We start from the raw sequence: 27,193 nt of genomic DNA, 5'->3' as shown, positions 1-27,193 counted from the left end.
TTTACTAAAAATATGTATCTTTATTCAAATAAGGTTATCATCTTGAATTCCAGCTATCAAATTACATTAGAAACAAACATAAGGAAAGTTTCAACCATTTAAAATTTTAGAACAATTGATGGACAGCCTTTTTGGTGTTACAGTAATTGAGATGTGAACAACTTCAATTCTCTCAACAGGGAACAATAAATTGAAGAAGTTTGTACACAACAACTATTCATTTTGTTTAAAGGACTCAGATATAACCATTTATTTACTGAACATCATACCACATGCTGGAATTTTCATATGGCCAAATTTTAATATTAAATTTGCTACCTATCATCCAGAGCTCTCTGTTAAAATTCAGACTAGACTATTTTACCCCTCATAGTGTTAACCTGGTTCAAGTTTCTTTCTCCCAATAAACCTCAATTGTTTGTTTGAAAAACCAATATGTGTTTGAACTTACAGTTAACATAAGTAGCAGCAGGAAGGCAATACTGTTTTAGCTGATAAAAATATTCTGACTGAAAAATTAAAATTATGGTAAGAACAAGAACAGCAAGGCCAAGTTTTCATGAACATGGTTTTTAGTTTTCCTACCATCCAGCAAATGGCAGGGATAATATGTTGTCTTTCATCAAAACAAGAATATCTTGTCCTGGAAGTTATGTTTTCACCGTTCTTCTGAGCCCACTAAAATCAAGGGCAAGTTAATCACTGGTCTACATCAGCTCCATCCAACCAGCAAACACTTTATTTGAACGGTACACTGTAAACATAATTTTAGGTTGCAGCTTGTTCAACACAAGATACAATACCGCTGGTTACCTTCAACATTTTCGTTTTCAAACTGAACAATAAGTCATAGCTGGAGAGATTCACAGTGTCAAGGAATAAGCACATTAATTAGAGGAAGTCTTAAAGAGCTATTTATCACCAAGCCAAATATATCCTGAAAAGAAGTGCATATGAGGTCTATCTATTCCTTCTGCGTAAGAGTGCTACAAAGTCTACCATTAGAGTGGGAGTTTTGTTGTATTTAGCACTGGTGGTGAGAAGCTTAAAGCTTAGGGTGAAAGAAGCAATGCTGTGCATTTTAGTCACCTTTTGAACCATTTCTTTTACAATAACTTAGATCAATGAAAAAAGGGTCAATATTGTAATAGTCTAGCCCAAGGCACCTGTAGATGCTTGCTGGTGAGAGATGTGAGCAGTTTAATAACCGTGCTGTGTAATTCCGACTCAGTGAAAGGGTTCCATCGTTGGACTTGTACCTTTTTATCCAGCAAGATTAGTTTGAGCCAGTACTTTTTGCTTAGTGCAGCTTATTGCAGCACAGCTTACAGCTGTAGCAAACATAGCCTTCTTATAATTTAGCAATAAATGTATTAAGCTATACCATTTACAAAAAGTTTGTCACATCATAGCCATATAAATATGTATGGAGGGAATCACATTTTGTTGGTATAGCAGATTTCTATATTACTATACAGTTTAAGAAAAAAAAGTATATTGCATAGATTTATTGTCCCTCCAAATTATCAGGCACAATATTAACAATTTTGTTGTAACACTGAACTTGGCAGCATATGTTGTCTCTTTCAACTGAGTTAAAAGTTGTACAGAATTTAAAATGTACACAATTTTTTTCAGATATAAAGAGATAAACTGATTGTGTAATTAAAAACATTAAACATTCAGTTTTCATCATGTGACTTACAATTTAAGAATTATATCTGAACTCTACAGAGAGCTACTCAAGGACAGATTGCTATGGATATGTAAACAAGGCAGACTGAATCTGTTTTTATTCCTAATTTTGAATATTTGCTCCATTTCCATCCTGGAGCAAAAGCTCACATGATAACAATATTGAAGAGTGTTCAAATGCATAAGACCGAACACTTAAACAGTGAACTCTCACAATGCTTGCATGAGTAAGAACTGCTGAATTAACAACAGAACACATCTGAAATAACAGCTTCTGAAAAAAATACTTAAAACACATACATAATACTCCTAGTTTTGAATACCTGTGTAGAATATTGACTAAAGTATCTGCTATGATATTTCTGTTGATTCATGAAAGACAACAGCCTTATCAAAAAAATAAAGGAGCATTCCCCACCTAAATATGCCATTATGTCAACTGGATTTTTGAGGCACAAGCAATATAATCTTTGTTGAAAGGAGATTCTATGACACACTAAACAAAACCATAGAAAGACTTGGGCTTAGAAACATACTGATCCCACAAAACATGCTTCACAAATACTACCAGGCAACTGGAAAATCCCGTCTTCCCCAACAGCCTCAAAACAAGAACAAAAGAAGTCTGGAAAACAAACAAAAAAGCCCTAGAAAGAAACCTCCTACCACCCACAAACCATTCCTAAAACCAAAATGACAAGCCTTTGTTGGCTTCCTCCATACAGAGAGCTTTTGTTTTATACTCAAGAAGATGCTAGTCGGGCTGTTATTAAAATACCTTTATCTTTCATCATACACATATTATAAAAATTGTTTGCAGAAACTTATTATTGCAGAAACAAGTCACTGAATCATAGCCAAAGTGACAAATCCAAATAGAAAAAATGAAACACTTTTTCATGCTTCTCCCCCCGACATACCAAAATGGAATATTGAGGAAAGCGGTAGTTCATTTAAAAAACCCCAAAAAGATGAATCTGATATGTGGAGATTTAGTGGTATTTTTTTTTGTGAATCCTTGTGTGTCCAATGCTCATCAACAGCAACCGAACCCAAGTACCCCAATTCTTTATCTTGAGAAATTGTTGGCAAAACAATAGGAGTATCATGCAGTATCTATTAGAAACTTAATTAAAAAGAAAAAGTAGGATGGGCCCACAAGTTTTCCTTTTACTTGCCCCACAGCTTTCAGGTCTGTTTTTAAACCATTGTATTAACAGCTTAACTTGAATTCACTTTGTATAACAAAAATTCAATAATTTACAATAATGAAGTATTTTTAAACACTAAAATTTCCCTCATTTACAGACTTGGGTGATGTTCTGTGCATACATACAGCAGGATTGTACACACAAAATGAACAAGTCATCAAAAGAACTTTTTAGCTGCTGCTTCTTGCTGGGTCCTAAAAAAAACAAAAACAGGGAAGAATACATTAACTTAAATACATAGTTACTTTAGAAAGCTAATCAAATTAGCAATCTCTCTCTTTCCAGTACAGATCACTGAAAAAGCAGCTGTTTTTATACCTAGGAAACCTAATAAATACCATTTCAGAGATTCACAAACTTGAAAGTATAAACATACTCTAATTTGGATACCACAGAAACAGATCAACTATCCATATACAATGGCACCAGGAGTTTTATAAAGAACTTTTTTACAATGGTATTTGCTTTTTCTCTTCATCAACCATATAGATATATCAACAGACAGGGATGCTGAAGATGAACAGAGAATGGAAAGGCTAACAGTTAAGAGGGTGGAAAAAAGAGGTCTGCCACTTCTCAGTTCTTCCTAATCTCCATGTACAACTGGGAAGTCATCTTCCCAAAAGCCATCCTTATGAAAAAGACCTCTTCCCTTTGAGAGGGTGCAGATACAGAACAAACGTTAATGCTCTTAGCAGTGGTGTTAACTACCAGATTGATGTGACTCATCATCCCATGAAAGTATGCAAATACACACACATACATGGCACAGTACTCTTCACCTTTTTCTGCAGCTCTTTTTTCTGTTCTCCTCACAGTTGGGGGTAGGGTACAGATCCTTATATCTTCAAATAAGATTTCCTCCAATGAAGCTTTCTTTACAGCATTGGAAGTGTACCCCCATGGGATTAGTTATTCATAAAGTCAGAAATTTCAGCCCCCTCCCCCCACTTTTTTAAACCCACTCAGGCCCATCTGCCACACACAAGATTCTAAGACCAAATTAAGAAGTTCTAAATATTGGCAAAAATGCTTCAGTTAAAAGACAAATTTTAAAGAGGCATTCCACCTGCAGTATTTGAATTCAACAACATGGTAAGTATTGGTGAGCACAGTGCAATAGGAAAGCAGACTAAGCAAGTTTAATTTGTTAGCCTGCTTAAATAAGAGTGCACATCTACACGCAGTAATTTTTTTTTTTACATCTCAGATTATCGTAAAGAAAAATTGTTTTAAAACACAATTAATTACCATTCCACTTTAGTTAGGCCCCCTCGACATGTTATAGGTACTGTACAATTAACTGGTTAACTGCAGAATTATCTTCAAGACCACCAACACATGCAAAGTACTTATCACGTGATTAAAAGCTCCAACCTGCTATAGTCATACTTCAAAGATGTGTATTAATTTTATGGCTGGTTGCTAGCGAGCTTTAATTTGCAAGTGCAGCAGGATCTCCTCTGCAGCTGGGAGCCCCGTCAGCTGATACAGCTCCCAGCTGCAGGGGTACACCATGCTCAGTGTGGGTTTCATGTGCTCCCAGACTCTAGGGATCATAGCAGCTGCAATCCCCCAGCGTCTGAGAGTTTCATGCACCCCTGGGAGATGACTGCTACTGTTATCCCACGGCTCTGGGGGGCGGGGCATGGACTGCCCCCACAACTCAGAGCACCTCAACTGAGGAAGATCCCATCCATGGGAGCTTGCTTCTTGCTGGTGCAAGGGATCCTGGAATTGGGCTCCCCTTGCACTGGCAATAAGGTGCTATGGGATCTGATGCATGATCCCACAATCGCACCTCCTGCCATGCACATGCAGCACAGCAGAAAGCATAATTGTGTGGATCACACATTAGATGCTATCAGCCCTTTACCTGCATGTGTAGAGGAGGCCATAGAGATTCCAACTGTAAGAACAGTTAGGCCCCTGACACACATTACACTTAAGATGCGATGAACAGGTTAATTAAACCCGAGTGTCAGGATCCAGCATGGGGCAGCACCAGGGTCTGGGACAAAGCTGTTCCAGCAGCCTGATCCTAGGGTCCCCATGTGCCAGGAACATTAAAACCCCATGTGCTGCCCAGTTGGATGGCACACAGGATTTTAACTCTGCCCTGGACCCTGGGTTTGGATTCCCAGCTGTAGCAGCCCAATCCCAGAGTCCCTGTGTGCTAAGACCTGTAAAAACCTTAGCTGGGGCTTAATAATCAGCTGATCGTCAGCAAGGGACAGGGACCTGACTGGAGCCAGTTTAAGATCCTGCTTCAGTCCCTGGCCCCAACTGACAATCAGCTGATTGTCTGCACCTGGGTTTCAACTTGCTGGTAGAGGGAGAGCTCTTATAGTGATAAAGAAGGTGTGATAGGGATCTAATGTCTTATCCCAAAAATCATACCTCCTGCCACGTGTTTGACATGGAAGAAAGTATGATTGGGATCATGGCTTAGATCTCATGGCACCTGAAACTGAACATCTGCCAGAGGCCTTAAAAGACATTTACCCAACTTTATAAAAACTTTTTACTTACCTATACATGATATAACCAACAAACAACACTGTTTGTACTGCTACGAATATAAAGAAGTGCATTGTAGATAAACATGATGGAAATGGTGGCAATTCTGGACACTTAGGTTTCTCGTTTGAAGGCTAGAAAGCAAAATATATTTGTTAAGATTGTGATGATTCAATTAGCACCTTTGCTTTTCTAAGACTAATACTCTGAAAATACCCATGACATTGCAGAATTGTAAATCTATGATAACAGAAAGAATAAGGAAGAGAAGGCAAGTCACTGAAATGGCAAATCATGATAGAACTGTTTTACTATATTTTTAACTTGATGTATTTTAGCTAAACAGATTGATGTTGCTTGGAGTGAAGAGATAAGTGTTTGGTAAAGTGCTTAAGAACAGAATGGTTTCTGCGCGTATCAAAAGCCATTTGAGTTCAAACTGTTATGAAGGTGTCTTGAACTAATAAGGCTAGACTTATAAGCCTTGTAGAGCCTGACCAAAATGGTAATGAGACTGGTGACTATCCAAGTGATAATTCTTCCGATTACCATAGGAAAATACAGTCAGGAGTGGTAAAATGTGCAATTTATACACACGCAAGACTACTGTTGGCACATACCCCACCAGGAAGAGGGGCAGTGCGACTGCTGCAGAGAGAATGACTGCATACACGGTGTAGTCAATTTATAAACTTGTCCGCAAAAAAAAAAGTAGTAGTTCTTAACAATCAGGCTTAGCTGAACTAAAATACTGACCTCATGTTTCAGTGTGGGGAGGTTGGAAGGCCAAAAAACATAAATAAAAGTTTCGTGTGTGTGTGTTCGTGTGTGTGGACAGATCAAGATCAGCATCTGTGAATCTAGGACTTCTTAATAGGGGATTTTTTTTAAACAGACCAACTACAGACAATTACTGTAGGTCATTCTTTAGAGAATTTGAAAAAAAAAAATCCTACTGCTATCTAAAGATTTACTACCTACAGACTCACAAATCTTATTAACATTTTGGTCAGATTCTACAGTGCTTACTAGAGCTATGTGAAGCTTCGGTCACCGATTCGATTTGGAAATTTGGCCTGATTCGGTGGCCAAATCTCCGAATCGAATCAGGAGACCCTTTAATCTCTCTGAATCAAATTGGAACCCTCCCAATTGATTTGGAGAGATTCAATGATTCGGCCATAGACACAGCTTTATATATGTTTTTCTACATACCTCCTCAAGGTACCAGGTGCAGCTCATGAACATTGAGATGGTGGGGCGGATGGAGCGTGCCATCGGAGCACAGAGGAGGGTGTCCCCCGCGCGCTTGGCGGTGGACCCGGAAGTGGACCAGAAGTACTTCCAGTCCACCATGGAGCACATGGGGGGACCCCCCACCCCCTCAGCTCAGTGACTGATGCCTCCTGGATTTGGGGGGGCACCCAGGGTCCCCCCATAGCCGATTAATGAGCTGGAGGGTTGCGAAGGAAGGGAGGGGTCCTCAGTGTGCTTGGTGGTAGACCCTCCCATGCTCCCATGGGACACTCCATCTGCCTCAGCATCTCTGCATTCACGAACCATGCCTGTTACCTCGAGGCACATCGAAAAAAAACAACATATAAAGCTGTGTCTATGGCTAAATTGCTGATTCTCCAAATCAGAATTGAATATTCAGATTTGGCCAAATCAAATTGAAACAGTGATCCAAATGAGGGAATCGAATCACTGTCCCCAAACTGGGCTGAATCTGAATCGAAAACTGCCCACTTCACACATACCTAGTGCTTACATATAATTCCACACCAAGAACCATGTACACTCAAGTGGAAAGTAATACATTTAGTTGTCTATTTACATGAGCAAGTACCAGATTTACATGTCGCACTACATGGGATTTCAAATCAGTTTTAAAAAAAGAAAGAGTCATGCCCTTTGTACCCAATTTTTCAAAGCACTTAATTATTCCAAATACTGTTCCATCTTGATTTAACTGAATGAGAGGTCTTTAGGAAACTGCTTAATGAAGGATTAATTGTCCAGTGAATTGCATGATAGCCTGCCCCAGCATCTCACATATAGCCATATGCTACATTATTGAAACCAGGCTATGTACTAGCAGTATAAGAGTTACCATATTTCGCTGTACTAAATGCTCAATGTCCCTCTTTACTACATGAAGATGTTCTTTGATATCATTGAAGTGCTGGGTTGTTTCATAGGCTCCTGCTGCAGCCCCTGGGTGCTGAATGCCACTGACTAACCGAAGAGTATCTCCCATGGAACTCCTAAAAGAAAACAGAACATCCCCTTCAGCAAAGAACAGTTTCTTATAGCCACAGCATGTGCATCACAAAGAATTTTTAGTTCATTCAAACTAGTCTCAATCTCCTATTTTCTTGCTAAGGAAAAATTTTCTTTTCTTTCTCCTATTTTCTTCCTTTCACCTTTCATGAATACTTATGACAGAACACTTACCTTTTCAAAGTATCCATTTATAAGATTCCCTTCTGCACAAGAATCCCAGTTTTGTAGGATGCAACTTGTCCCAAATCTATACTGATAGCAAAATGTAGTGATATTCTATTTCAAGGCATCTGCTATGGCTTATTCCTTAATGAAGTGTTTTGAATCGCTATTTCTATTCAAGGCTTTAGGATAAAAATATCATATAATGTAATCTTTCCATAAGACTGCTCCAAAAAATATAATAGAGTCATGTAAGAAATAAAGAGGAGGCTTTAGGGATAAGGAAAGATTTAAGACCATCCAAGTTCCATGATTACCTTTTACATGAGAATCTCATTTCCCATATGCACTGCTGTTATACTTAACATTGCCTTCACATGAATTCATTCTGTTGTTACAACAAATCAAATTAAATCCATAGAAAAGCTGAAACTGCATAACTAGTATTGAGAGCTAAACTAAACTAAATCAATGAAGGCAAGATTGTGCACTACTTAATCAATATGTTATTATATAATTTTTCTTTACTCTGACATCTCTTTTCAGTTGCAAAGAGGATTAAAGTCTTCAGCTAAGATATTTTATCATGTGAACATTAATCTCTTCATTATTAACAGAATAAACAATCAAAATTTGTGTCTTGAATTTCTTTTTAATTTACTTGTAACTTTGTTTTGTTCAGACAAGAGGGTTTACCCACAGCTCCTTGAAGGTAAGTCCTAACCCTTTATCCAATGCTCAGTAAATCAACTTCTAAACCAATATCATGTGAGTTTGAAGTAACTCATGGTGGTACTGTAGTTAACAGCGCATATACTGCATCAAAAATAGTCATATAAACAATTTTTATAAATTGTTTAGGAGTTCAAAATAAGATCACATTCACTGTGAAAGCTACAAGATTGAAAACAAAGCTCATATTCTGCCAGCAGTATTAGCTACTTTACAATCTTAATGCTTAAACTTTCCTTTAACCAAGACTTACAAATTAAATTTATGAAGATTATTAACCCCTCTCTAAACTTTACATCAGTTTCTAGTCACATGACTAGAAACTTCAAGATGCAGAATTCCAGTAATAAAAAGACACTCTGTGCAGGGAGAATCAGAATTCAAATGGGTATATAAGGAGCTAACAGCATATGTATTTAAAGGTACTATAGCAGGAATGCAGAATCTGCAGATTCTGGGAATGGCTTTCTTTGGCTGGTCTAGAAGATGTACTGTCAAACTACAGGTTATTAAAGGTGTTCGCCCTATTGTGATTAAAGTTTATTTAGATTACTACTTGAGGAGGCTTCCTGTTAACTTGATCACAACCATTTCACAAGCTGCCATGCACCTCAGTGATATACTGGGACAGGGGTTTTCAACCTTTTTTTAAAAGGACTGTACCCCTTCTGGCACACAGCCCTCCTGGACAAGTACAGGGGGCCCCTGCAGTTGGTTGATGAGCAGGGTAAGGTGGTTTGGGGGGGAGGGGGGGAGAAAGGGTGTTGATGGCCACCTGGACACGAAGTGTGGCAATGGCACATGGTGGCAGACAGCGGCAGCAGCAGGCAGCGCAGCAGCGATGGCAGCACGCTCCCCAAGTACCCCTGCCTCTCCATGCCACTGCCACGTACCCCGAGACATTCCCAAGTACCACCGGAGGTATGCGTACTCCCAGTTGACAACCCCCATACTAGGACATTACTATAATCCAGGAATTCTCCTTCCCAGAACAGATTTCTGACAGCAACCCCCTCCCCCCCCCCATCCTGACACTACTCCATTAAAAAAAAAAAAAAAAAGTAATAAATGAATAAATAAATAAAGCCAATGAACAACAGAGGATGAAGTTTTAAGCACCCCAGTTACGGGTTCTTCTAGTCTTTCTGGTTAAATCTCAGCCCAGTTCCAGAATATTTACTTCACAAAAAGCCAAACATAGCCAGTCACAAGTTATTGCATAATTCCCAATATTTACCAAAATAAGTTCCCATTTTATTGTGATTTATAGCCTACCACAAAAAATGGCTTAAAAAAGTAAATGCTTTAATTTTTTGCTAATAGTCACAGCAGGTGTCCACCCCACTCTTATTTTATATTTTTGGTCTCAGAACGTTATAATCTTAAAAGTCACATTCAAAATGTCCACGTGGCAAATTCAACCAATTACTAGTTATTTCTTCCCCCAGAGAAATATTCAAACATGGTAAAAATATCCTAATATTTTCAATTATTTTACCAAGAGCCATTTTACCATAAGAGCATCCCTATATTTGGGAAATGATTTTCTGTCATCTAAACCATGAAAACTATATCTAACTATGGTAGTGATATCTACTCAAATGCAGATTATTATTCATCTAACCCTATCATATGTTTTTATTCTAGAAGTCAATTGTTCAATTTAGAGACTTTGAACACCTTTCCTAAACCTACCCATAATAGGCACAAATCCCGACAATAAAAATTCATAGATTGCTTTTAATAACAAATAGATCAAATAACTTCCCTATATAAATATGGCCTCTGTCAAATTTAAATTATTTTGTCCCTTCAAAGAAACAAGCAGCCCATGTTCTATTGTCTACACAGGCAAAGATTCTTCTGTAATCAGATGACTAAGAAATCTGCAAATCTTGCCATGAAAATTACTTTGACAATAAGTCCTGTTCCTCAGGGGATGACCAATAAAAACACTGTTGTTCATTTTTATCTATAAAAAACCGTTTCTTTAATCTTAGCAAAAAATATTAAGATGATGTTACGCAAATGCATACCTAATAAGTAGCAACTAGAAGGCCCAGTCTGCTGATGTTAACAAGAAAATCTAATTTGCTTCCCTGGTATAAAGATTTGTCAAGAATATTAAAATAAAAGCTCTCCTAGAAGAACAAGGACAAAAAAAAGGGAAGTACTCTAATCTTTATTTTACAAAAAAAAAAAACAACCTGACCTATTTAGATGGATAATGATAGGTTGTCCTTGAACCAATACTGGCAAAATATGACTGTTCAAACATGGAAGTGTAAACATTATTTGCACATTTTGTTTCAGAAGATAAAGACTGTTTGAATGATCAGAAACATAAAAGTAATTTAAAGACTTCCTAACCAAAATGAGGTAAGTTTATAAAGCTTTTTAATTCATTTTCTCATACTTTGAACGTAGTACAAAAAGACATGTCATTGGGGAAACTCTTTTTAAAATTTTATCTTGCAGCTTTAAATATTAGTAAAACTAAATATCACAAAATTTCCCCACTAATCTCTCTGCATGCACAGATGAGGTGACACTTGAATGGGCTTGCTCTTCCACTGATCAGGCAGAAAGCACAGTGGCACCTTAAAGACTAACTCATTCAGAAAGGCATAAGCTTTTGTAGGCAACAGTCTGCTTCAGATCCTTTCCATTGCATGTCTCGTCTGTTAACTACCTGATCTCTCTTGCATCCTGTTTTTATTTACACGTGGAGTTGCGTACAAGCCTTTGTTCTGTCTGCTATTTAGCTCAATCTGTGCCTAGCTTTTTCCGCAGAGACCTAAGGAAGGGTACCTGGTATATGAAAACCTGCCTATATCCCTCCCAACTATACAATAGGTCAAGTATAAAAAAAAGATACCCCTGAAAAATTCCTTGCCTCTAATAAAAATCAGTAATTTATATTCAGAAAAAACACAAATCAGAATAGATGTATTTTAAAAAATGTGCAATATGTGCATTTTAAAAAAATTACAACTATTAACCAAGATATCAACAAAACTAATACGTCAAACCATCTTTTGTGATTTTGGCAGGCTGATTTTGGCCCGACAGGAAAGCTTCACTGAAGGAACAAAAAACCAAAACTAAACTCTAGGTATTTTCCACACAACATATTTAAACAGGATTTTGTTCTAACTGCACTATACTTAGGTACAGAGATCAGCATACAGCTGAACTCAGTTGAAAGATGGCAAAAAGGTCCATCATCAATCAATCAATCAATCAAAATGCCGTTTATCATTATCCATGTATGGTATACAAGGCACTTGGGTTTAATCAACCAATAAACCCATTTTTCACAAAACTGAAGAATTAGGCCATTCACCCTAAAACAACAAAAATAATTTCTAAATAAATGCAGAGCACATACAGTGCATGTAGAGACCGCACAGGTACCAAAATGCACAATGCAGCTATTTTGAAACGCAGTTATGAAATGGAAGCATGTTTCCTAAATGCAAGATTACTATTAAATTTCTTTCAGAAAAAACATGGCAACTTTTAAGAGTCACATTAAACACAAAACAATGTCACATGAAGAACTCAGAAACTCTGAAGTTACAGTTAACACTTCCACCTTTAATGTGTACAGCATTGCATATACTGAAAGCACATACAATGCCAAATTACTGCAGTAAATTCCTTTTCCTTTTCATATATAAATGCTACATAGTAGAAAGTCTTTGTTCTAGGCCATTACGGACTAACAAGTTCTAGGTTATTTAAGCTACTGTCTTCAGCACACAAAATAAGCCATTTTTCCCCAAGAGATTTCCTAGATTTTCCAGAAGTGTTCACTACCACTATTATTATTTATTTTATTTTTTTTTAAATCCAGACCAAACTACATGAGCTGAGGATTTTTTTCAAGTCTGACCCTTGAATTCCCAGTTCCACTAAAGGTCAGCAGTAAACTGTGTCTTCAGTCATGGTAGAACGGGGACTTTCTAAGGTACTCATTTTTTAATATGTATGCTTAATGAACAAAAATTCAAGACTTCAGGAATTTGGGTATTTTTGGGCAACTGGATTATTAACACAGCTACAGGTAAAATGGTATCTGTTGGACAATCTAAAATTATAACTACAGATCAATATAGAGAGGCCATAAATTATAGTGATAAGGATCAATCTCCGATCAACTATTCACTGTGGTGGTAAAGCTTTACCCCTCTGCTTAACAGGTTCTTTTCCTTAACTTTAACAAACATGTAATTGTTTCAGGTACAGCTACTTCATTAAAAGGAGTAGTATGGTAAGAAAAGATACTAAATCTAGCAATGACACCCATAGCTGAACTTCTAAATGCAGAAACAATAACAGAGCAAAATACTAAACACAGCATGAAATTTAAAAAGCCAGGCCCCAACTTATTAAGGATATCAAAAAGTGTTACTGTCCCAAATTCAAGTTTAAAAAAAAAAAAAAGTGTGCAAGAGAGCTGTGATATACCTATCTGGCTATCTATATCACTATTGTTTCAGTTTCGAGAAAAAAAAAAGTAATATATATTTCATAAAATGTGTGTGTGTGTGTGTGTGCGCAAATGTGTGCATGCACGATTGTGTGTGTGTGTGTGTGTGTGTGTGTGTGTGTGTGTAATTAAAATTATATAATTAATATTTTCTGAACTCTAGAAAAGGTTAAGAAAATGTCCTGGAAAGTTCAATTCCTTAAAGTACCCTGATGTATGCAAACACCTATATTAAAAAATAATGACGTTTCACACACTTGTTCCAGGCATGAAAAATCTTTACCTGGCATACAGAAAAACTTTTCGCTCAGAAATCAGAATTCACTTGCATTACATTTGTTCATATTATAAGAAAGAAAAATCTTATCAGTATAAGAAAGAAAAATCAGCAGTACAAACTGAAAGTGGGAGATTTGTGTCACAAAGACAGAAAAATATTGTTCATACCAATGACAAAAGCCAAAAAAAAGAATATAAGAAATAAGCAAAATAAGTTGTCTGCTTTTCTAAAGAATATAAACTGAGTGAATAAAAGACCATCAGTATCTTCATTCTAATCCACTGTCACATGTAACAAAGTTACTGAAACCAAAAGATTAGGAAAAAAGTTATTTTTCAGTCTGTTTACTGTGTTCCTTTTAATTATTATGAAAATAAAAAAATAGCCTCTGTAATCAAGAAAAGTAGAGAACTCCAGGGGACATAAGGAACTTGCTTTGGCCAGGAAAGTTAGAGTAAACAGCAATTAGATGCCACAATAGGGTTTTCTACAGCAGCAAGGACTAACCCTTTTAGCTGGCTGGCATGCTACAAACGACACCCCTACCACTCTGATTCCCTTCCTCTGCCCAATCCACTGCTCTGCTTTCAGCCCTATCTGCTGCTGTGCTGCCTGCCCCCTGCTTGGTCTCCTGACTACCACGCATGGGGCCGCCCATGCCACTCCTAGTATGCATGCTACATGTTGGCAACCCCTGTTCTAGAGAATGCCTCAAGTAATTTTCCCTGTTTTACCTTCATAATCAGTTCTCCTGCCTGCATGGTCTTTTCACACTAGCAGTGGGAAGAAAAAAATTTGTATAAAAATATATAAAAATTATGTGCATGTGATATCCATATATTAGTGCAAATTCCACCCCCTTCTACCCTGCCCATAAAAACCAATACAGCGTCTTGAGGAAAACACATTTACCTGAAATGCTCTTAAAAAAAATGAGGAAAAAAAAAAGAGAGGACTGCCTGCTGGTGATGTCCCTTCAATTTGCTACTGGTATCTGAAGTCTTAAATCATTCATTTACTGATGCAAAAGGCATTTAAAATAGGTTTATCCAACTTGAGTTTGGAACTGAAGAAGTTCCCTCCACATACAAATTCTTAGGACTTGATCTTGACATAACTTGCACGGGGGCAAATTGGAAAGAATTACACTGAACTAATAAGTGGAGTTACAGGCTTGGGTAAAAACAAAGCAAGGCAAGATCCAATCACAATCTACTGCCTTGCTGAACATGTCTGCTTACTTCATTTCATTCACTTGTCTGAGGACCTCCTCTTGAGTTTTCACAATAGTGTCAACCTCTTGTTGGGAAACCTGAAACGAACATAATAGAGCTGAGCACACAGGGAAAAAAAAGGGGAGGGGTGGGAAAGAGTCACATCTTTAAAGTTATGATCGCTGATGACTGGTGGTACAGTTTAAAATTCACCTGTCCTTGTTGGCCTGGAACACCTGATCCTCCTCTTTTGGCAATCTCTTCCGTCACTGCAGAGACATACCTCCTCTGCTCATCAAGAATCATGTCCAACTGCCTGTTAAGTTGCTTAATTTCAAGATGAATTCGATTCTGCCCCTCAAAGATTTGTCTCAGTTCACGATCACTGACACTTTCATAGATATCTTCCGCTAACAAAACAAAAAGGAAAAGTGACATTTATAGCTCCTGTTTTCAGAGAGTGATGCATAATTTCCTCATTTTATGAAAAGCTTCTTAACTATGAGAAAAGTAGGATAATGGAACAAACTGCTGAGGGTGATTGTGAAACCTTTCATCTTATGTTTTCCAAGATGTCCAATCTGGCATGGTATCTGTGCAAAGGTTGGACTCGATGACTCAAGGTCCCTTCCAAGCCCAATTCTATACAATGAAATCTTTTATTTTACTTACATTTCTAGCTCTGCACCATAAGCACGCAATTTGCCAATGGCTAAGGATATTCAATATTTGCGCTGTTTACTCTAGCAATACCTCTGCATAAAACCTAGTGTCAGATCCATTAAAAAAAAAAAAAGTCCACACATAAATAGTTCCTAATTTCAGAGAGCTCACACTATAGGTCTAGATTCAGAAAATATACAAGAGGTCAACCAGTAAGGAGAAAGGAACAGAGATGAGCATAGTAACAAGAGGGACAGCAGTGTTTGCATGAATTGATGGCCACAGCAGTCTTGGTAGTTCAGTTGTCTACTACCAACCAGGAATGAAGAGTCATAAAAACAAGAGATTAATTTCAAGGAGTAATTTGTGATAAGGAGGTACCTTAGTACATTCTGACAAGGTAGCCTTCCCAAACACATAGTGCAATATGAGGTTGGGAAAAAGTCTCAAGTAGCTTTCAGGAAGAGTAAGCAATGGGTACCAGCATTTATTTGCAAAATAATGGTGAATATCAACACTTCAGTTACATTTGAAAAGGATGGTGGAGCTAAAAATGTTAGAGAGCCTTAAAAAAACAAATCTGAACTGGAGATAGAGAAAGAGAGCAATCTCTTAGCACAGGGAAGGCCAAAGAATTCCTGGGTAAGGCTAGTGATGTGAACTCCTGGATAAGGCTAGTGATGTGAAGGGGAGTCCAGGGAGCTCAGCCTTTTGTGGGCCCAGCTACTCTGGCTGTGGCCATGAACATCATCTTTAGTTCTATCAAAGTATTATTCCCCTGCAAATTCACATTGTGTTCATTTAACTTGCCTGGCTGTCCTTGTACATCAGGATGTTCCTTTTGAAATTCTTCTTTCTTTTTATCCAGTTCTTGTTGAAAATGCTCAAACTCCTCTTGATATTTCTCTTTATCTGTTTCAGGAATTTCTGCATCAGGGACAGGCTATAAAACAAGTTTATAAGATATACAGATATTACTAGCAACCCTTAAAGCTTACAGTCTCTTCCCAACCAGACTTATCTCAAAGCAAATAAATGTGCTTCAGTTGCAGTGTTACATCCTGGAAAGTGCACCATTCGGCTCTCATAAGTATAACACTTGCACTGAAGTTGACATTACAAGAACCTACTCATCAGTAGTTGTACTAGCACTGTTTCTCCTGCCATGTTGTTTCTTGTGGATTTTCTGTAGTTAGAAAAAAAAAAAACCCTGTGTAAAAGGAATCTTGACAAATATTGCAGGACTATATTAGAATAAGGTAAAGAGGAAAAATGGAACTGGCACACCTTCATTTTCCTAACATGGAAATTGGGAGAAGTATACCTTTTTTGTTTAAATTTTGTGTTTACAATAAAGATATTTTTATTTTTAATCCAGCTCTCCTTCAAAGAGGGCAGCATTAAAACTTTATTATTTGAGATTTTACTAATGAAACATATTTTAGTCTCGTTTTCCAAAGATAGCAGCCTGTATAACTAAATGCCAACATTTTGAAACTGAAAAGTTATGAAAGGGGATGCTTAATTGCTGATTGCACCACATTTTAATAGACTGCAAACTACACAATCAACATTCCTATCTGTAAGATATGTTTCTGTTATAAAGAGATGCTTACTGCTTCTTTCCCAGGCTCTGTCAACTGGAAAGTCAGAAAAGACAAAACATCATGGTCATCTGCATTAGAAAAAAAGAAAGCAAAAATACACACAAATAAACCTGCATATCCTGTAACTATTACAAGTCATGGAAAAGTTGTTCCCTAATGAAAATGCAGATTTATTGGGGAATTTTAAAAATACAATTCTAGGCTTTCAGAATTTGTGATGCCTTCCTCTTTTTCACTAACTGGTCAGCTGGATCGGTAGGCCACATAAATGTATGGCAGAGACAGGAAACACGTGAAAAGTTTGCTTTTAAAGGAGTGTACTTTAAAATGAGTTATCTACATTCTAAGCTGCTCCATTTAACTTTTCTCTCTTGGCTATCTATCCACACCCCCCCTCCCCACCCCACCCCCGAAATACAGATTGGCTTAAAATGTTCTAGCAGTCCTCATTTCACTTGAAATGTAAATCTGCCAATCTGAATTAGATTTAAATCATGGTTAATCCATGATTTAAAGAAAACATGTGAGGCTAGATTCTATTCTACCTATCTGGAGTGTAAGTGGACACAGACACCCACATGCCTTTCTATTCAACTCTGCTCGAGTCCCTGAAAAATCCATGAATCCATCTGCTTTTGTAATACACCATCATATCACCCTTCAGACTGAATCACAAAAAAGGAAGTGAGGTGAAAAAGGCACCCAACCTGGATTTATATTAACAGTTTTCCCAAGGATTTGAGCAGGGAGGAACAAAATCATGTTTAGATGCCTAAGTCCAATGCCAACAAGTCTATTCCAATAAGCTGGATACAAATGTCCCATGCTGTTTTTTAAAAGTTTATCTTAATTATTAGAGTAATACATACCCTTCAAGACTTTTTCCTCCTCAGTCAACCTAGTATTTGTGAAAGGTGGTGAATGCCTACGAGATTAAAAGTCCTACAATGTTCATGCAGATGCAGAGAGCAAGAAGCAGGATGAGACATGGAACATAGTTTACATGGAACAACAAGTGCAGCTGGCACAGGAGGTATCCTTCGTCAGTGCACAAAGGAAGGCAAGCCTCTTCTTCAACAAGAAGCACAGTGCCCAAAAGGTGGTTTAGAGGACTAGCCAAGACCACTGAGTCTGTAAGACAGTCCTTTGCTAGACACTTGAGAAACACCAGCAGCTCGTATTACGTATGTTAAATTCCTATTACATAGGTCATTTCCATCTTATTCCTAGGCCAATCACCCTCATTCTGTGCCAGTCCCCTGGACATTCTGCCATTTATAGCTACGTTCATTCTAATGTCAGTTGCCAAGTGGTAATTTACTAAAGTCTTATACATCTGGGGTGAGGAAAGCCAGTTAAACCAACATGGCGTCCAAACCTAAAAACTAGGAGTGGGATCAAAACGGGGGAAATGGAACAAAAATAAAATCACCTGCAAGCCCCCCTGTTGCTGCAGATATTCCAAAATGTCCTTGTGGTGGTAGTATCATATCTTCCACTTTCGCGCAAAACTCATAGTCTTCTTTATCTGGAGTGAAGCCATTGTTAATCAATACCTAGAAAGACAAACACCTGGGTTTATACCTGAAATTCCCTCCCCCAAACACAGCATTATAAATAAAGTAAAAATGTACTGATTAGCTTCTTTACAGAAAGCTCTAAAACTATAAAATCATGAAGTGTTTCACTCCTGAAGCTCTTTGCTATGCAGTGTGGGATAAATCCATCATTAAAATCACAAGTCCAAGAGGTACAGATTTTTGTTGTTGTGGTTTATTTATTTTAAAGTTAATCAACAGTAATAGAAAACTTTGTTTTCCTTTAGGATTCCCCTTTGAAAATTAAGAAATGTCAGTCTTAAACCTAGTTTAGATAGGACAAGAGAGCATCTATGCAAATTTAAGAAGTTACTCTTAGGGCCCAGGTAGCAGAAAACACATTGTACAAATAAATGTAATAATATATTTGCTTCAGGGTCTCACTCAACAGGTTGACTTCAGTATATACATAACGGTTTGGGTCTGAGTGTAGAGACTCTTCCTCCACAAAATCATTCAACGGTATTTAAAGCCAGCTGAACTGCTCAGGCTAACAGATAATAACTCTCTCATGCCAGGGTTGGTGGCAGGGAATGCTCACATCACAAATGGTCATTGGATTCTAACATTCATTTTATCTCTGGACAATACCATATACATTTAAAGTATATTATGATTACTTTATTAAAGAAAAAAACAGAATTAAAAACTTAATTCCAAAGGAATATTCACTTCATCCCTGCTTCACCCTAATATTATGTTTGTATTCCCCTCATTCCACCCCATTTGAAGCAGCTATATTCCATAACAAATCAAAATAATTTTGAAATTTCTCTAGCCCAGTGATTCTCAAGCAGGGTGCCAGGGCACCCTGGAGTGCCACCAGAGGCTGCTGAGGGAGATAAACAGGTGAGTGAGTGAGTGAGTGAGTGAGTGAGTGAGTGAGTGAGTGAGTGTGCATGCACACACTTGAGGCACCCCTTATGAGGGGGGTGAGCACTTATTAATAGATATATATAAACATTGGGTACCACTCAATTCATAAAAGTTACAAAGCAGTGCCAAGCCCAATGAGGGGTGCCTCAAGTCTAAAAATGTTCAGAATCACTACTCTAGCCCACAAAAGCATCACATAACCTGCAGTACTTATCCAAGGCACCCTAGGAATGCAAAGACAAGCATACTACAGATGTATCACCGGAGCTTGCGGAGTGGCTCACCACACTACTCTTGGCTCAGATTTCTCCTGCCAGACCCACAACTGTTGTTTTTAAGAAGAGTTGTAAGGAACTATCAAAATGTAAAAGCCCCAGAAGTGGAACAAGACACCTCATACTGTCCAATACTTACAGTCAGTGTTTTTTGATAGTATGTAATCTTTGCTCGGACAGGATAGGGCTTGTTGCGAAAATCTCTCTGACAAGATGCCAGTGCCTGTGTGGAACCATCACTGTGAAAAAAGAAAATCTATTCACAAAATTCTGTTTTTTATTTACAAGCTAGAAAACAAAAAGGCATTAAAGTATCAGTAAGAAGTGCCAAGCAAGCAAGCAAGCATTTTGCTTTTCACAAAGCTTTGGGACCAACAGTGCAGTAAGCTTTGCACAGTCAGAAGTAATTCAAATTATTCCGTGCTGCCTTTTTAACACGCAAGCCTTTGGATTGGGATTGAAATGTGTGAGGCTGTAGTTCTGTGCCCTGATCACACAGCCACAAGGATGTCAAATGTGATGCAAGCACAAGGAATGAGACCACCAGTTTATTTTAGAGGGGACAACCAGTTTCTACAAGTGCTGTAACGATTTGAAGCACTAAAAAGGGAAAAAAAAAAAGGAGCACTATGAGGCGGGACAGACGTGTAGAACCCCCCAATGAGAGAGCTACAAAAGCCCCAGCAAAGGTATTCAGTGGCATGCTCTCCAGTCAGGGGTAAGAGGAAGTTCTTGACCCGGTGGCTCTACATCCCCTTCCCACACTAGGGGTGGGGAACCCATCAATCAGAAAGTTTTTTTAATTCAAATGCAGAAGAAAGCCTCTACAATGCTTCTCAAGTGGAACAAGAAAGTCTGAAAACAAAAATAATGCAGGTTTCTAGAGGGTAAATTCAAATCAATAGTTACAATATACATATATACTGGTACGTGCAAGTACAACTATGAAACGGTATTCTTAACTGGCTTCAACCTCTTAAAAAAGCTTCTACCCTTATTTCATCTATCAACACCACATTCAGATAAATTAAGGGCTAGACTTACTTCTGATGATCATAATGGAGTTTTCCATTGTTGCCTACAACGACCACTACTGGATTGTTTTTCTGGGGAAAAAAAACCAAACAGTATGAACAAACAAAGTTTATAACAAGTTTGGAAAAAGCCAAGATATTAGGAGGGGAAGTTTACAATGCTACTCTGTTAGTCCCCAAGGGCTGAGAAAATTAGCACTTGGAGTTCATGGGCTTTAAAACATTGTTCTCTCTGAAGTATACATTATTTCAAAGAACTGCATATTTTCTACGCTACAATCCTTAAAAAAAGGAAAGGATTCAGAAACTTAAGTCCAAAGTATTTTTTTTATATTTTTCTTGAAACGTTATTTGAGGATCCTCCATGTTAATTTATGACATAAGTTAGTGTAAGTTATGATGATTCTAAGGCACGATACTGATCAAAGAAAATGTACTAACAGTTCTACTTTTTAACAGGAGTGTAGTTATCCTGCAAGACTAATAACCATGTACAATCACTCAGAAGTTTTCTTATTCATTTTTTATTGCAGTGAAAGTTCTTTAAAAAGCACATTTTAATTGCTCATTTCTATTTCACACAGGAACTATTCAACCTGGGTTTTGAAAAAAAACGCGCGTGTAATTCAGACTGAGCTTGTACAAATGACTCGTTTCCAAAGGCTAGTGAACAATAACATTCAGATATTTGTGTTTTAGAAGGGATTAAACAACTACTAATTTTGAGTACTCTGTGTTAATCGTTAACTAGGTAACTGATTTCTGTGAAAGGCAGTGTTTGCAAATAAGACCTAGACAAACAGTAATTGGATCTAAAATAGTGTTGAAAATAGCTAAGGAAAATCAAAATTAAAGAAAAATTTTGCTCGTGAAGATCCTGAGCATTAGCAGTGTTGCAAATTATTATATTTCAGGTGTTTCTGCTCAAAACTCTAGCTCTTGGAGTTGAGAATCTTAAATTTCATTTAAAATAAAAATCTAGTTGCCATGACTGTGAAGGGAAAAAGAAAAAAGGGATATAAAGATAATCAATGGCACAAAATCCAGAGGGCAAAGAAACAGAGTTTTAGAAAAGCCCTGACATTTTTAAACCAAGTTCATGACATTGGAAGCACAAGGCTTGTCCCTGCTTTGGTCTCTTGTAAACCAAGGTCAGAATCTCAAATCTAACCATGCGGAGAATACCTCTGACACGGCAGCTAAAGAACAGATGGAGGCTGCCTCTCAGAGGACTTTCACATAAACCCCAGAGTAGATGCAGGAAACGGTAACATGGAGATTCTGAGAGAGGGCATTGCCCAATGCAGCCAGAGCTCAGGCTGGCCTCCAGGGCTGTCTAAATGATGTAAAAGTTTCCTCTCCTTTGTCAGGGCAGCCTTCCAGCTGCGGACCTGAATGACCCACCCCAGGTCAGAGCAGGAAGGTAGACGCTAGGACCTATCTGTCACCAGGGCTGGTGTACACTGTATAATCACATGTACACTGTATAATCATAAGCATTAATGAGTCCATGGGAATATGATTAATGCATATATTTAATAATTGAAGATTTTTGTCTGGTCCGTCTACTGTGCAGAATCTAATTACTGGAAAAGATAACTATGGCATGCTTATTAGAATATTTATAGAAGATGGAATTCTGGCTCTATTCCAAAATATCTACTTTAAGTAACTGAAAAAATGTAGCTCCCTAAAGCAATATTATCTATGTCATACTGTAGATTCAGAGTATATTTGTTTTATAGATTTTAGAACGTTATATATAGCTTACTATTAAGTAAAGTCAGGAATTAAAATACAAAGGCATACACCAAGGCCAAATTAGTACTGTTGTAGGATATCAATTCTTGCATTCAGTAACTTGTCTTAAAATGTTTATCCTTAATGATCTTCAAATATTAACCCTTATGGGTCGGGGGGGGGGGGGGGGGGGTTGTTAAATGAGATGCAGAAGCTCACATTTGGATGCACCTGTTAATTTCTGATAACTACCACAAGACTGCCAGTAAAAGTAGTAAACACAGTTACAATGCTAGTTCGCTATTATTCAAGAAGTCACTTAACTACGTGTTCCTCCACCCAGGAAGGAGGGAGGGAAATATGCCTGGAACTGTCTAATTACTTTTTAAAGTTTCCTCCCAACTGATTCTGGTTCCAAGCCATTTCCAAAACAGAAAACTCAAGCAAAGACAAAATGCACACTGACTTCAAGATGCAGATTCAATAGTCTCAAATTAACTACAACAGCGTTTCTCACCTGTGGGTCGCGACCCAAAAGTGAGTTGCAAGAAGATATGAAAGGGTTGTGAACAAACTTTAAAAATGGATTCACTTTTAAAAGAGAAAAAAAAAACTTTGGAAACCATGGCTTTTTCCTTGTAGGCTGGCAGAGTTCCAGCCTGCGAGGGGCTGCTTAGGGCTCCCCATGCCCCACACACACCCTGCCTGCCCCACACACTGTGGGCTGGTGCCTCGAGTTGGGGGAGGGGTGGTGGTGGTGGGGGAAATGGGTCGAGAGTGAGGGGAACTGGCTCAGGACTGGCCACTGATGTTTATGAATGGGTCCTGGTACATAAAAGGTTGAGAACCACTGAACTACACCACACCTCATTTAATTCTGGTAAAGAACAAGGCAACCAAAGGCAAGAGGGTCCCAATAAAGCCTTTGCCTCATAAAAAATTTACTTCCTGTGAAGATTAATTGCAAAGCAAGGTTCAACCTTCAAACTTGAACCATTTTTTTCTTTACATAGCTAAGAAACAAAAGGGGGGTGTCATTTTTAAACCAATATATATAGGAAAAAACCAAACAAGCAATACAAAACTATTATATTTTTGTGTGACTAACAGACATCAAGTGTAAGACCATTTTGCAACCCTATTGTAAGAGGAAGTTTCCAACTAACCTTTCCATCATTGTCAAAAGAGTCAAAGAAAATGCCAACACCATTCCAGTTATCAGCTGCCCCAAAAACTGGACCCTCCAGGCCTTGATCTTCAGTAAACCAGATTGCCTGTGCACAAGAATCAAATGCAAGTCATAAGATTCACATTTAGAAAATAAGTTTGTTGTATAAATTAAATCAAATTCATATACCAGTCCATCTGCTCCAATGCGGCCTCTCCCTGTCACTCGAAATGTCACCTCAACCTCCCAGTTTTCAAATACAGATTTGTTTTTTGTCCACACTGATCCTCTCTGGCTTTTCAGTGACGGAGTTATTCGAATCTGATCCGCGCTAGGTATGGCATCTGAAAAAGGAAAGAAACCAGCATTAAACATAACAGCAAGCACAGCAATTGATTTTTACCTGTAAACACTTAACCTTAGCCTCGTAGTAGATGGTTCTCACTGCTGAGCCAACCAATTTCAAATAGTATTAAATATTAAAATTAATATGCTATACTTCACCATTTTTAAAAGCATTGAAGGATTTTCTAAAGTTACTGAATGTTTTACAGGTGCCTTATTCAAAGTTCCTGAACATGAGAAGAAGGTTGGTCTCATGGTTGGGGCACTGGACTCCAAGGCAGCAGATCAGCATTCAGTTTTCTGCTTTCATATGTTCCTACGTAACCTTGGGTAGATTACTTATTTTCCCCACCTTGTGTGCCCACTACTAAAGCACTACTTCCTTTTATGCACTCCTTGCCCACGGTAACATAAACCCTAAACTTTTTGGACTTGGTCTTGCTATTACATGAAGTACTCAGTGGGAACCCAATCTCAGTTAGGACCACTAAGTGCGGTGGTTATACAGTTCTAAAGAGAAGATTTACTGGAACGCACATTTAGATACTCTATTTATTTAATAAATAAAAAGTTATGTGCAACCAATTTATTTAAAAACTTACACTAATAAAGAGCTGCTTAAAGTCATCTCTCTCTGCATCTTACCATGTCTATAGAGTTAGCAAAAGTACACAGATATATGTAAGATGTCCAAATATTCCCATTAAACTACATTAAATTCCTTCACAGAAAGTCAATATACAGCTTCTTTGGGGTGCGCCAGTGCTCCTGCTAGGACCATAAGCTGGAGGTTCCTGGCCAAAGGGTCTTGGGTTAGACCAATCCCTGTATCTGGGGTCAGGAATTGTACCCCACGGTCGGCCTGGCACAGATGATGGGGGGGTTTAGACTGGCACAGATGATGGGGGTTTGCCTTCCTCTGTAGCAGGGGAGGTAACCTTCTGCCTAGGATCTCTTAAGCATGTACTGACAACATTTCACAGAAGCAGGACGTTGGCTGCTCTGGTTCCCCTGCTTTACCTGTGGCAGATTAGGGTGTTAGGTCTGTGCTGTGTCAGGGCTAAGGGTAGTTTTAGGAGGCATTTCCATTACGGATTGTATAGGGTGGTTTGGACAGGGCTGATCCTGCCTCAGGTGGGGGGCTGGACTCTAGGTGACCTCTCGAGGTCCCTTGCAGCCCTACACCTGTGCGATTTGCAGCACCTGAGACAGAGCAATGCTCTGCCACTAGCACGTATCCGCACGTTTTCTAAACCGAGCCAACCAATGGGCGAAGCAGCAATCTGGAAGTATAATAAAGACGTATCATAACCCTGCCGCAAACCACGGAGAGGTTACCTAACCAGCACGCCGTAAACAATGCAAATGCATGCCCTCTCGCAACCAAGGCATGAGCCTAACCCGATTTCTAAAAAACCCTGTCTCTGGGACTCGTTTCAAGGGCTGGTCCCAGGCCACAAGTTTCGCTCTGCTCCGAGTGACACATCATCACTGGGCTGGGACGAGCTGCCGGCAGCGGCCCTACTGAGCCCCAGAGCTGCCGGCCGTCCCCTGACGCCTGGCGAACTTGCAGTATCAGGCTCCCTTTCCCCAGAGATAAGGATAATAACCACCGTTGTTTGCACCGTGCTCAGCCCCCTTACGGACACCCCCCCCCAACGCAGGTGGCTGGGAGCGGTTTGGGGACACGCCAGAGCAGCCGCCCCGGCCCCGGTCCGGCTAGGGGGCGGCGGGCAGGACTGAACAAAGCCCCGCGGGCTTCCCCCCCTGCCCGGCCGGGCCCCTACTCACTGCCCGTGTGCGCCCAGAAGGGCACGGCGCCGTCCGCCTGCACCAGGTGCGGCCCCTTGAAGCTGTACTTGTACTCGAAGCGGCGGTGCGGCCCCACCGCGCCCGTGCCGCCGGCCCAGACCAGCAGCACCAGCAGCAGCCGCCGCCACAGGCTGCCCCACGCCCGCGCCCGCCCGGCCCCCGCCATCTTGCTCCGCCGCGGCCGCCCGGCGCAGCCAACAGGGCGCCCCCTGATTGGCTAAGCGCGGCGCAGGGGGGGGCGGGCAAAGGGCAACGGAACGCACCCGCCGCATGGCCCCGCGCGCGCGGATAAGGAGGGGGCGGGGCCCAAGCGAGTCCCGCCCACCTCTGCTACGCCCCCTCCCCTGCTGCCAGTGGCTTCAGGCGGGTCGGCACACAAGCCCCGCCCACCTCCCTGGCCCCCGCGCAGTTCAGCCACCGGCATCGCCCCGCCCCTCCCTATGTCGTCAGAGGGGGCGGGGCTGAGTGATCTGGGGTTGGGGTCACCGGGGCAGCTGCCAGGCAGGGGTGGGGGAGCCAGGGTTTTGGAAAGAGGGGTTGGGGGGGGGGGGGTGTCCAGTGAGTCGTCATCACATGTAACAGAATCAGGGATCCTGGTTTTCTTGCTTTCAAAAAAATCCCCAACTTTCAGTTAAAAAAAGGAACCCCAAATACACATTTTTCCATGATTTAAATGAAACACCACTAATAGATGGATAGACAGATAGTGGTGTTTCATTTAAATTTTAAAATTAAGTCATTTTAATTAAGTCAAGTAATTAAGTTAAGTCATTTTAATTAACTAAAAAATTTCAGTAATTAAAAAAAGTTACCTCAAATCCACTTTTTTCCATGATTTAAATGGAACATCACTAATACTTAGATAGATATATAGATAGTGGTGTTTCATTTAAATTTAAAAATTAAGTCATTAAATTTAAATAATTAAAAAAGTAACCTCAAATCCACATTTTTCTGTGATTTAAATGAAACTTCAGTCACCAATATAGAGATATATATAGGTAGATAGATAGATATCTATAGAGATATATCCACATTTTTCCTTGATGTAAATGAAACACCATTACTGTATCTATCTATCTATCTATCTTTATTAAATCACAAAAAAATGTAGATTTGAGGTTACTTTTTTTTAACTGAAACTTGCGGATTTTTTTTAAATCAGAGAAAACCAGGATCCCTGAACATAATGCACACTTTTATCACATGAAAAAGTGATTAGAAATTTTACTAATAAGCCCGTGGCCTGCAGGGATAGTTTTCAATTTACGATGGCAGCAAAAGCAAATATAAATTCGCTGTGCCATATATTATACATCTAAAAACACCCCATAAACTAGACGAAAATAAAACAGTAAAAATAGGCTGTTTTATCGGTCCTGGAGTCATTATAAATTTTCAGTTTCATAAAATCAAGCCTTCTTGAGCATCTTGACACTGCCTCCAGTACTTCCCTGAATTAATGCCGTGAGCCAGTGTT

General features: G+C 39.1%; 1 protein-coding gene across 1 annotated transcript; it reads right to left on the bottom strand.

The window, feature by feature from the left end:
* LMAN1 (lectin, mannose binding 1) lies at window positions 1-25,955 on the bottom strand. The gene is made up of 13 exons (XM_006276042.4): window positions 25,693-25,955; window positions 23,746-23,900; window positions 23,555-23,662; window positions 20,659-20,720; window positions 19,754-19,853; window positions 18,298-18,421; window positions 16,875-16,933; window positions 16,069-16,201; window positions 14,809-15,005; window positions 14,623-14,693; window positions 7,540-7,693; window positions 5,439-5,560; window positions 1-3,100 (listed from the first exon to the last, which is right to left on the bottom strand). Exons 1-13 carry the CDS (start codon window positions 25,877-25,879, stop codon window positions 3,064-3,066), a joined length of 1,509 nt encoding a protein of 502 aa, XP_006276104.3. The 5' UTR covers window positions 25,880-25,955; the 3' UTR covers window positions 1-3,063.
* Between the last annotated feature and the right edge of the window lie 1,238 nt (window positions 25,956-27,193).

Source organism: Alligator mississippiensis, chromosome 3 (assembly GCF_030867095.1).
Source record: "Alligator mississippiensis isolate rAllMis1 chromosome 3, rAllMis1, whole genome shotgun sequence".
NCBI classification, from domain to species: domain Eukaryota; kingdom Metazoa; phylum Chordata; order Crocodylia; family Alligatoridae; genus Alligator; species Alligator mississippiensis.
The sequence above is the reverse complement of the archived record's forward strand: the minus strand, read 5'-3'. Positions and strand labels throughout refer to the sequence as shown.